Raw genomic sequence first — 12,515 nt, 5'->3', positions numbered from 1 at the left:
GGGTAAACCAAGCTTTGTTTTAAAAATCGATTTAGAAAAAGCTTTCGATATATTAGAATGGTCTTTGATCTACAGAATATTAAAATTCTTCAAATTCTCTCCAATTATCACCTCCTTAATCTTAAATTGCATAATAACTTGTAATGTTTCAATTTTTGTCAATGGTAACAAATTCAAGAGTTTCTACCCTACAAGAGGAATTAGGCAAGGAGACCCTATGTCCTCTTACCTATTCATATTTTGTATGGACATGCTTTCTAAAATAATTAACAATCATGTGGACACAAGGAGCTGGGATCCAATAAAAATAAACCATGCTAGCCTGCCTTTATCCCACTTTTTTTTTCGTTGATGACCTAATCCTAATGGGGTAGGCAAATAATAAAATAATTCTCTCCATCCAACAATGTCTGGAGAACATCTACACCCTCTTAGGTCACAACATCAATACAACCAAATAAAAAATAATGGTTTCAAAAAATTGTCATCCACAAATCAAAAATTCCCTGACAAACTTCTTCGATATTAATATTAGTAACTCCTTCGGAATGTACTTAGGTTTCTCAATAACTGATAACAAGCCAAAGGCTAAAGACTACTAATTCCTTATAGATAGGATGAGGTCCATAGTGAACAATTGGAATGCCAAGTGGCTCAGTATGGCTGGGAGAAGCACATTAGCTTCCTCCATACTCAACACTCTTTCAAACCATATAATGCAATTATCGCTTCTTCCCAGAAAAACTCTTAATACCATAGATAAAATCCAAAGAGATTTTATATGGGGTAGCACGACCAAAAAAAAATATGCACCTAGTTAGTTGGGACACGATTACCAAGCCAAAAGAGCATGGCAGCCTTGGCATCAGGAAAGCTAAGTCAAAAAATTTGGCCCTATTAACTAGCCTAACATGGAGAGTTCTTAGTAACCCATCAGCCTTATGAGCTAAAGTCTTGATTAGCAAATATGGTAAGAAAGGAATTACAAACTCAAGTTCACACACTTGGAACAATCTTTTAAAAGGATGGTTCCATTGCAGCAAAGGTATTCGATGGAAAGTTGACAAAAATTTTCTTCTAAACATATGGGATAATAATTGGATCCCCAACTTCAACAACCTTAGGCAACATGTCATAGGGCCTTTAAATAAAGAGGAAACCTTTTTGAGAATAAAAGATATTGGTGGAATAGGCAATTGGGATCTAGGAAAAATTTCTTTTGATATCCCAAATGACATCATTAATTACATAAACACAGTTGACCTGAACCCTAATCAAAATACAACAAATACTCTCTTATGGAGTCTTAATAACAATAGTATTTTCAATGAGCTCCTGTTACAATCTTTGGGAAGATAATAAGCACAAGGAAAAAAACTTCAAATTGATACGAGAGCTTAATTTCACTAACAAAATAAAATTCTTCCTGTGAAAATGCTATCATGATAGAATCCCTACCAGTGATTACCTTTATAAGTGTGGGATAAATATCAACCCGGTATGTCCAGTTTGTAAAACCTCAAATGAATCCATTAGCCACATTTTTTGGGAATGTCATATTGCAAAATCCTTATGAGAATCAATGGGGTGGAAAATGATAGGTTACAACTACCTTGCTTTATGTTTTGATGATCTAACAAACTTACTGTCAAGAACCAGATAAGGAACCAATTACATATCCTCAAGACCTTAATATCGAAAGGTTCCAGCTTGGAATATGCTTCAACTTTTCTGAGTCAGAGGAACACCATAGGGAACAGATAACTATCGTTTCCCGAGGAAACAATACAAGTCAACTGCCCCAGCTGTAAAGTTGCTGCTTGTACACGGTACAGTGCAAAAACAGTGCAACAATCAACTTTATGGGGAGTTTCGTTTACCTACCTTGCGTACATCATCCCAAGTGATGTCACAAGTGTATTATTAACATCAAGGAAGGTAAAACAAATCAGTTGAACACTTAGAGAATTCATTCAAGATCTCACACGGTCATTGATCATCAAGCAATCAATTCTCAAGTGCAACAAGAACAAAGAACAACACTACTATGGACCAGTTCCCCACAACAAGTCATTATATGTCCTTAGTTGAGTTGTAACTTTGTAATAGTTCTTCAATTGTAATTCCTACTTAGCTTGTTTAGAAGTATTCTGTAGGAAACCCTTTGTAAACCTTAAACCTTTGTGTTTGAGTCTTGGCTAGAGTTAGTTGAGTTGTAAAGTCTTTGTAATAGAGTTATTATAAAGTGACTTGTAATAGAGTATTACAAGTTAGTGAGGGATTAAGAGGTTAATTCCTAGGTTGTAGAGGTTGTAATCTAAAAGTTGCTCAGTAGTGAAGTTGAAATTCTACAAGGGTAGGTCGATATTTTTAATCCCGTTGAGCTAGAAATTTTCCACGTAAAAATTCTCTTGTCATTTACTTACTGCAGTGTGCGTGTGTTCTAGTGGAACTGATAGAGAACCTGGTTCTTTATAGAGTTTGGTGGACCCTTATATTCTATTAATTGGTATTAGAGCGAGTTCTTTCTATTAGGTTAACACCTAGAAAGGATCCTCATGGTTGCTCCTCCAAACTTCGAAGAAGGCCAGTCTACTTACAGACCACCTAGGTTCAATGGACAGTATTATGGATGGTGGAAAACTAGGATGCACGACTTCATTATGGCTGAAGATTCTGAGCTATGGGATGTCATATGTGACAGACCCTTTGTTCCCATCAAGAATCTTGGCGACCCAACTGTAGGCACTCCCAAGACGAGGAATGAATTCAATGACGCTGATCGAAAGGCCATAGAAAAGAACTTTCGTGCAAAGAAAATTTTTGTTTGTGGCATTGGTCCTAATGAATATAACAGGATATTGGCATGCCAATCAGCAAAAGTAATCTGGGAGACTCTTCAGACAGCTCACGAAGGAACAACACAGGTTAAGCAATCCAAGATCGACATGCTCACAACTGAATACGAGCTCTTCAGGATGAAAAATGATGAATCCATCCAAGATATGCATACTCGCTTCACCTCCATCATTAATAAGCTTCACTCTTTTGGTGAAACCATTCTATGAAACAAGCTTGTCAGAAAAATCCTTAGTGTACTGCCCAGTTCATGGGAAAACAAAGTAAACGCCATTACAGAGGTAGAGGACTTGCAGACACTGGCCATAGATGAACTTGTTGGCAAGCTGAAAACATATGAAATGAAGAAGAAGAAGGACAATGAAAGAAGAGAACCCAAAAAGGGAGAAGAACCTGGTCCTCAAGACAGACAACAATGATTCAAGTGGTGAGGATGGTGATATGGCATACTTGACAAGAAGATTCCAGAAGATGGTTCGCAGGAATGGAGGCATTCCAAAAAGGGGAAGTTCTAGCAAGCCAAAACATTATGACCTCTGTTATAAATGTGGCAAGCCAGGATACTTCATCAAGGAGTGCCCTCTCCTAAAGCAAGATCAGTACAAAAACAACTTTGATAACGCAGCCAAGAGGAAACTGATTCCTGACAAATGCTTCAAGAGAAAGAATGCCGCTGACAATGTTGTATAGCAAGCTCTTGCTGCATGGGGAGACTCCTCCAGTGAATCTGAAGAAGAAAATGATCGTGGTGATAGTTCAATGATGGCAGTGGAAAGTGAAGAAACTAAGTATGACTCAATCTTTGCCTTGATGGCTTAGTCTGATGATGATGAAGATGACGACAATGATGAGGTAAATTTTCTGGATGTTCAGAGAAATCTAAAATCTTATTCTCCTAAAAAACTCATGTCTTTGGAAAATGTGTTAATTGATGCTTATCACAGTCTTATAAATGATAAAGATGCTTTAACTGTGGAGTTAGGAGAAGCAGAACAAACTAGAGATGACTTAGTAATCATTGTTGTTGGTTTAAAGGAAACAATTGAGAACCTGAAGAAAGAGAAAGATGCTTTAGATGAAAAAATTACACTTATTGAACATGAAAAAGATGATCTAATGGTCATTGTGGTAGACCTAAAAGAGACCTTTGAGTGTGTAAGAAAGGAAAAAGAAGTCTTAGCTGAGAGAGTTGCTAACATTGAGCATGAGAGAAATGACCTATTAGTAGTGGTAGTGGACTTGAAGGAAACAATTGGGGAACCTAAAATAGAGAGTAGGCCTGAAAATTCTCAAAAGGGAAAGGAAGTTTCAAGTGAGGCATACATTAAGCTTGAAAGTGAGTTAAATTCAGTGAAGTCTAGTCTGTGTTCTGAGCTTAAGAAAAGCAAACAACTTCATGAAGAACTAGGAAGAGTGAAGAGTGACCTTGAAAAATCACTCAAGTGGACCTGGTCCTCTGATGCTATCACTGCCATGTAGACCAACAATGGGGGAAACATGCAGGGGATTGGGTTCCAAAGGGAAACGATTCCCTACAACCCTCATAGCAAGTACGTTACTGTACCTGATAATTGGCTTTGCACTCACTGTGGCAACACTGGGTACTTTAAAGAAAACTCTAGGCTATGTGCTTATCTGTTTGAGACATGATTGGGATATTTTTGCTATGTTGAGCTGTTTGCCTTAACTGGAGTCATATTTTCAGTTATGATAATATATTCGTGTATTACACCTCTGTCTCTGTGCACTCATTATATGTTATCGCACATGTTGTTGGTATAATTATTTGTATGACATGGGTGTGAGCTGAGTCATAGTACATTGGTATATTCCATGCGGTATTTTTGATTATGGTACTGTGAGATGTGAGCATACTGAGACTTGAGCGGGTGATGACTAATTTTGGGCCATAGAGCTGTGTTGTTATTGATTGTGAGGTGACATTTGCGTCCAGGCCTCATATTGGGCTAAGCGGCATTGCTTGTTTAGTGTTGATGTTGATTGTGAGGGGACATTGTGTCAGGCCTATATTGTGTTGAGTGATATTAATCATTGACTTTTAATCCGATTAATGCTTGAGCTAGGATCCTCCCATTCGGAGTCAGGTATAATCATGTGAGTTCAGACACTTGATATATGCTTACCGAGGGGCTTGTGTCAGGCACCCATACAGTGCTGAGTGTGGGTGTGTATGATGATTTAGGGGCTTTGAGGCAGGTACCATGAACGTGTTGAGAGTATGATTGAGGGGTATTTATGCCAGGCACTATGCATGTGCTGAGATTGTGTTTACTTGATGACTAAACTGTGTTGTTGTTGATTTTGGCATGAATACTTATCATGCAAGCATATAGTTGTATTTTTCTCATGCTATTTGATATCTGATGTCTTTAAAGTTGATTCCTTGACTGATATATTCGGAAGCGTGCTTATTTTCCTCTCAATGTGATAGAGTTGAACCTGATATTGTTGAGCTGCTTTTCCTTTACTATTATTATGCAGTTAATATTGTTGTTGGCTATTAAAAATGAGTATTGGGACTTGCCAAGCACGTCACTACTTTCAACACGATGTTAGGATTATTACTTATTGAGTACATATAGTCGGTTGTACTCACATTGTACTATGTACTTCATGTGCATATCCAGATGGTGCTAATCATGGTAGCTGCCAGTGAGCCGGATCCAAACTAGTTGGAGATTTCGAGGTAGAACTATTGTTTCGTTAGTAGGCCTAGAAGTCCCCTCTTTATATATGTTATTACTATTCAGTCTTCCATATAATATTGTATTTTCTTCAGATTTTGTACTTAGGATTTGGTTTGACTGCATTATTTGAATTACGTAGAAGACATGTACACGAGGTGACGAGAGTGTACACAGCCTTATGAAAATTGACCGGTTTAGATTCTTAGGTGTCTGACATGCATTTAATTGAAGTTGTTATTACATCTTCTATCTTTCATTGTCAAGCCTACCTTTATATGCTTTAATTGAAGTTGTTACCACTTTTATTATCACGTTACCTCTTTATTTGTTGAGTTATTCTTATTTAAAGTCATTATTACATGTTATCTCTTTTATTGTTGAGCTTACTCTTCCGTTTCATTGTGTACTTGTAATTCTTGTGTTGATTTACTTTCCGTACTCTTGTGTTATTGCTGTTGATTTTGTACTCAGTGTTGTTGAGTCGTGGGCTATGTATTGTTGTAGTATTGGTATGGGGTGTGGTACCTCGGGGTGATTCTTGTGAAGACCTTGTGATAGAACGGTTTGATTGTTTGGTTGTCATTTGTTTTCCTTAATTGGTTTCACTGGTACTTTAACTGTGTTTTGATTACTTGCTGCATTATCACCTGTTTTACTCCTTGTTGTCTTTTGTTGTTTTCACCTTCCATTGCTAGCTTCAAATTGTTATCCTCCATGTTTAGCTTCGTTTTGATAATCGTTTCTCTATTAGCTCTATCTTTATATTCTGCACAGGTTATTTCACTAGTTGGTGTCTTAACTTGAACCTTGTCACTACTCCATCGAGGTTAGTCTTGATACTTAGTGGGTACCTCTACAGTATACTCATGCTATGCTTCTACACATTTTTGTGCAGATCCAGATACCTCAGAGCGTGCCAGTCATTAGTGAGCTATTGGAGATTTGCTGCAGAGACTTCAAGGTATACTTGCAATTTCCTTCGCAGGCCTCGGAGTCACCTTTTGTTGTTCTTCATTATTACTGTTTACCTTTACTCCAAACAGTAATGTATTTAATATACTAGTACTCTCAGTAGATCTTATGACTTTGTACTACTGATTTTGGGAAATGTATAAGTATTGATCATTTTTAGCTATGTATGTCATTTACTGGTTCATGTTTAATGGTTAAATGATTTAAATCTGTTAATAACTCAGAATGTGTTAGGCTTACCTAGTCCTAGGGACTAGGTTCCATCACGATCCTCAAGGTGGGATTTTGGGTTGTGACAGCAACCATTGTTCACGCGCTGAATATTTGGAGGCACTATCTATACATCATTCCATGTTAGGTCTATACCGACCATCGGAGTCTCTACCACCTACTCAAGCAGAAGGACCTTAATTTATGGCAGCGGAGATGGTTAGAGTTGTTGAAATACTATGACATCACAATATTATATCATCCAGGAAAGGCCAATGTAGTGGTTGATGCATTGGGTAGGAAGGCTGAGAGCATGGGCAGTTTGGCATATTTACTGGCAGTGGAGAGGCCACTAGCCATGGATATTTAGGCTTTATCTAATCGGTTTGTGAGGTAGGATGTTTTGGAGGTTCTTGCTTGTGTTGTGGCACACTCCTCATTGTTGTAGCATATCAAGGCTCGCCAAATTGATGGTCCTCACTTGTATGTTGTTGAAGGACACGGTGCAGCGGTGTAGTGCTAAGGAGGTTGTGATTGGTAATGATGGTGTTATGCGGCTTCAGGGCTGGATTTGTGTTCCAAATATAGATGGGTTGAGAGAGTTGATCCTTGAGGAGGCTCACCGTTCGCGCTATTCTATTCACCCAAGTATCATGAAGATGTACCATGACTTGAAACAACACTATTGGTGGTGGAGAATGAAGAAAGATATTGTTGCTTATGTATTTCGGTGTTTGAACTGTCAACATGTGAAGTATGAGCATCAGAAACCGGGTGGGTTGATTCAGAGATAGGAGATACCGTAGTGGAAATGGGAGCGCATTACTATGGATTTTGTGGTAGGCTTACCACGAACCTTGAGGAAGTATGATGCGGTCTAGGTTATTGTGGACCGGTTTACTAAGTCCGCACCCTTTATTCAAGTGATGACTTCCTATTCTTCAGAGCGGTTGGCTCAAATTTACATTCGGGAGATTATCCACTGCACGTCATGCCCATTTCCATCATTTGTGACTGAGGAACGCAATTTACATCGCATTTTTGGAGAGCCATGCAGCGTGAGTTGGGCACGCGATTTGAGCTGAGTACCACGTTTTATCATAAGACGAACGGACAGTCCGAGCGCACTATTCAGATATTGGAGTATATGTTGCGGGCATGCTCTATGGATTTTGGGGTCAATGGGACAAATTCTTACCTCTAGCAGAGTTTGCCTACAATAACAACTACTAGTCGAGCGTTTAGATGGCTTCATACGAGGCTTATACGCAAGGCAATTTTGTTCGGCGATTGGTTGGTTTAAGCCAAGTGAGGCTAGATTATTGGGCACTGATTTGGTCTGTGATACTTTAGAGAAGGTTAAAGTAATTCAGGAACGACTTCATATAGCTTAGTCCAGGCAGAAGAGTTATATGAACCGAAAGATCCGAGATGTGGCCTACATGGCGAGTGAGAAAGTTCTTCTTCGGGTGTCACCTATGAAGGGCGTGATGCAGTTTGGGAAGAAGGGCAAGTTGAGCCTGAGGTTTATTGGACCGTTCGAGATCTTGGAGAGAGTTGGGGAGGTTGCTTATAGGCTTCCATTACCTCCTAGCCTAGTAAGGGTACGTCCGGTATTTTATGTTCCATGCTTCAGAAGTACCATGAGGATATATCACATGTATTGTAATTCAGCATGACGCAACTTGAAAAAAATTTGGCCTATGAGGAAGAGTCGGTGGCTATTCTAAACCGGTAGGTGCGTAAGCTGAGATCTAATAGTTTTCCTTCTGTGAAAGCATAATGGAGAGGTCAACCGACTGAGGAGGACACGTGGGAGTCCGAGTCCAATATGCGGAGTAGATACCCCCACCTTTTTACAATTCCTGGTACATTTCTATGTCCGTTCGAGGATGATTGTTTCTTTTTGAGGTAGACAATGTGGCATTTCTTTTAGAGGTGGAGAATGTGACGACCCGATAGGTGGTTTTGAGTACTAGACTTAATTTCCATTCTCCAAGACCTCTTGTAGCTTCATTTAATATTAATTGAATTGCGTGCATGATCCGAGTGACTTTTCAGAAAGCTTTTATGTGAATTTTTGATGAAAATGTGATTTTTGACTTAAAATGAGGCTAGAGTTCACCACAGTTAACATTTTGGGTAAACAACCTCAGATCGGTGTTTTGAAGATTATGGTATGTTTGTATGATATTTTTGGACTTGTACGAATGTTTGGTTGGGGTCAAGGGTGACCCGAGCGCATTTCGGTCATGTGAAAGATTATGAAAAATACATTTTTAAGTTGAAATCGTGAGTTTTGAGGATCAATTTTTGTTATTTGATATTATTTGGATGATTTGAGGTAGGGAACAAGTTTGTAGGATGTTATTACACTTGTGTGCATGTTCGGTGTGGAGCCCGAAGGGCTTGGGTGAGTTTTGAATGTGTTACAGATGGGTTGTAACTGCTGGTGCTCAGCAGTTGCTGGTGCAAACCTACAGATCTCGCATTTACGAGCGCTTTTACGGTAAAAAAGGTTGCATTTGCAAAATTGGGTTGGGGGCTAGTAATTCGCTTTTGTGAACTGAGCTGAGACCGCATTTGCGATCTCAGGTCACATTTACAATACATCAGTTAGGGAGCCAGCTTCGCATATGCAAAACTTTTGTGCGCATTTGGGATAGAGGGAACTTCGCATTTGCGAATGATAGGTCACATTTGCGACTTCTGTAGTCTTGATGCACTTATCGCATTTTCGATCACATTTGCGAATGATTTTTGTTGACTTTTTAAAAAATGATCAAAATTAAACCTTTTTAATTCATGGGTAGTTTCTAAAGCATATATTGGATTATTTGATTGATAGTTGTCTAGATTTGGTTGGTTTGGAGGCTTGTTCGAAAGGCAAAGCCGTGAGTAATTGTGATTTCGTTGCGAAAAGAGGTAAGTGTCTTGGTTAACCTTGGTTTGAGGAAAATAACCTCAAATTGAGTTTATTTGCTATGTGATTTATGTCTTGGGGACATCATATATTCAAGGTGACAAGTGTATATGCGCGGGCCATGGGATAAGCATGCGGGTGTAATCTTTATTTGTACAACTATGTTTTTCCGTGTATTAAGTCTTTCATGCTTTAGATAGATTGTTAACTCTTTAATTACTCGCTTTCATGTGATTTCTTATATAGAGATTGTTGTGTTATTGGGTGATAAGAATGTGGATGTTGTTGGTTAGTTGTTGGCACTAATGTTGAAAGAACCTCATATAATGAGTTGTGTTCAAATGTCATTATTGGTATTGGATTGCTTCCCACCTTACTTGGTATTGTATTGTTGTAATTGCTTGGTGAGGAAGAGCGAAAATCACGAAGGGTGTTGTTGTGCCATTGCATTATATTATCTTGTGTGGAAGAGAGTAAAAGCACGAAGGGTGACGTCATGCACTTGCTTATGTCACGACCCAACTTTCGCTGGAGCCGCGACGATGCCTAACACTACTTGCTAGGCAAGCCAACAGATTCACAATAACAATAAGCTCAGTAAAGCAGAACTTAACAATCTCAACAGTGGAAATATGATGAAATATCTGAGAAAAACAACGATAATACTACTATAACCATCCCAAAGATCTAGTGTCAACAAGTACATGAGCACTACTGAATGTCAAAATACAAGGCCAAATCCTCAATACAACTGCCTGAACAATAGAATAGTAACAAAAAATGTATATGAAAGAAAACTCCAAGGTGTGCGAACGACAGAGCAGCTACCTCATAGTCTCCTAAGCTAGTACCGGTTGCGAACTCTAGCAATCGATACGCCTACAATCGACCCCACATAGTCAATAAGTAACAAACCTTACCTTGGGCTGAAGGTACTGACGAGCTCAGAAGAAATAGTCAGTGACCAATATCAATAACTAGTAATAGCTCAAGATATAAAGGAAGCAATATCAGTAAATAACTCGATGATATCATGTTAAGCTAGTTCACATTGTAGGAATTTAGACATGCTTTCCAAGTATAACAGTTAAAACCCAACACAGATAAAATAATTCCATTTACCAGCTAGAATGAGAAAAGTACATCTTTATACCTACATGTAAAATATACATGTCAATTCATAATCATCACAGTGAAACCATAAAAAATAATCACTCAACACGCTAATAGTGCCTGGCACAAGGCCCCTCACCATCACACACAAATACACTCAGCACTGTACGGGTGCTTGGCATAAATGCCCCTCACCAAAGCACGTATACATATCATTGTGCCTGCGCTCACTGTAAATTCAAACTCCGGAGGGGTAGATCCTGGCCCAAGCGCTAATCAATAGTCAATATGACCTGTTGCAGTGTGCAACCCGATCAAAATAACAATCTGTTACGGCGTGCGACCCGATCCAAATAACAATCCGTTGCGGCGTGCAACCCGATCAAAATATCACTCATAACGCGGCTCTATGGCGTACATCAGTCATCAACCTATCATGTCTCAAGGGCTCACAATCTCATAGAACTCAACCCAAACAGTATCACATAAAGAAAACAACAACATCATGTGATGTAACAAGCAAATAATATGCAGAGACTGAGATATGACATGCAATGAAGAATTATGATTGAGTATATAACTATAGTTAAGGAAAACGGCTCAAAAGAGCAGGAGTAGTCTAGAGTCCACCTGAATCATGAATACCCCGGTGCACGCACACACGCCCGTCACCTAGCGCGTGCATCACTCCTAACACATCTCAAGTATCATAGTTTTTAGGGATAAATATCCTCAAATCCAAGTTTAGATTTGTTACTTACCTCAAACGCGCGAATCAATACTCCAAAAAATTTTATCCACGTGAATCTGCCTCCGAGCGAATCTAGTAAAAAATCCTTAATATCATCAATAGAAGTCATAAGACACAATCCCAAACAATAAAGCTAAGGTTTTTATTCAATTGTGCAAAGTTAACCCAAAAAGTCAAACCCAGGATCGCACCCCGAAACCCTACCAAACTCACAAATTCCGAACACCCACTCCTATATGAGTCCAAATATGTGTGTTTCATCCAATTCCAACCACAAATCGTCCCTCAAATCATCAAATTTCACTCTCCTATAACATAGTCTAAAATTTTCAAATTTCACCTTAAATTCACATAAACTAGGTGTAATAATAAATGGGTAATCATTATCTATCATCAAAATTGAATAAACTTCAGTTACCTCTTCAATTGAAGCAAGTCTCCCAAAATATCGCCCTTAGCCGAGCTCCACAACTCCCAAAATGAAAGAATGACCAAACCCTTAGAAACATAAATCATGCCCAATGATTCCTCATTTGCGGTCACTTAGCTGCTCATGCGGTACCATATTTGTGGTCTCAAGCTCGCATCTGCGAGTTCCCTCCATTATCTGCCTTACCGCATCTGCAGTCCACCCTATGCATCTGCGCACCCGCACCTGTGGTCCTTCACCGTAGATGCGCTTTCGCTTCTGCGCCCAGCTAACCGCATCTGCGGTCCTTGCCCTTTACCAGCCAATTCTGCACTTGTGCCATTAGGGCCGTATTTGCGGCGTCGCTTCTGCGACTAATCCTTCGCAGGTACGAAAGCACCATAGATCAGAAAATACACAACAATGGACTAAGTTCAAAAATGTATTTGATAACCATCCGAAACACACCCGACGTCCCTGGTACCCCGTCCAACCATACCAACAAATCCCAAAACATAACACTAACCTACTCAAAGCTTCAAATCCCACAAAATAACATCAAAATCATGA

General features: G+C 39.2%; 1 protein-coding gene across 1 annotated transcript; it reads left to right on the top strand.

The window, feature by feature from the left end:
• Nucleotides 1-2,558: 2,558 nt before the first annotated feature.
• LOC142166801 (uncharacterized) lies at nt 2,559-3,068 on the top strand. Its single transcript, XM_075226167.1, has one exon. The coding sequence runs from the start codon at nt 2,559-2,561 to the stop codon at nt 3,066-3,068; it is 510 nt and encodes a 169-aa protein (XP_075082268.1).
• The last annotated feature ends 9,447 nt before the right edge of the window (nt 3,069-12,515 follow it).

This window comes from Nicotiana tabacum, chromosome 2 (assembly GCF_000715075.1).
Source record: "Nicotiana tabacum cultivar K326 chromosome 2, ASM71507v2, whole genome shotgun sequence".
In the NCBI taxonomy this organism is placed as follows: domain Eukaryota; kingdom Viridiplantae; phylum Streptophyta; class Magnoliopsida; order Solanales; family Solanaceae; genus Nicotiana; species Nicotiana tabacum.
This window is presented reverse-complemented; position numbering and strand designations above follow the sequence as displayed.

What these genes read in the sequence shown, in the direction of transcription:
- LOC142166801 (XM_075226167.1), top strand. Translation starts at nt 2,559, where the DNA reads ATGGTTGCTCCTCCAAACTTCGAAGAAGGCCAGTCTACTTACAGACCA.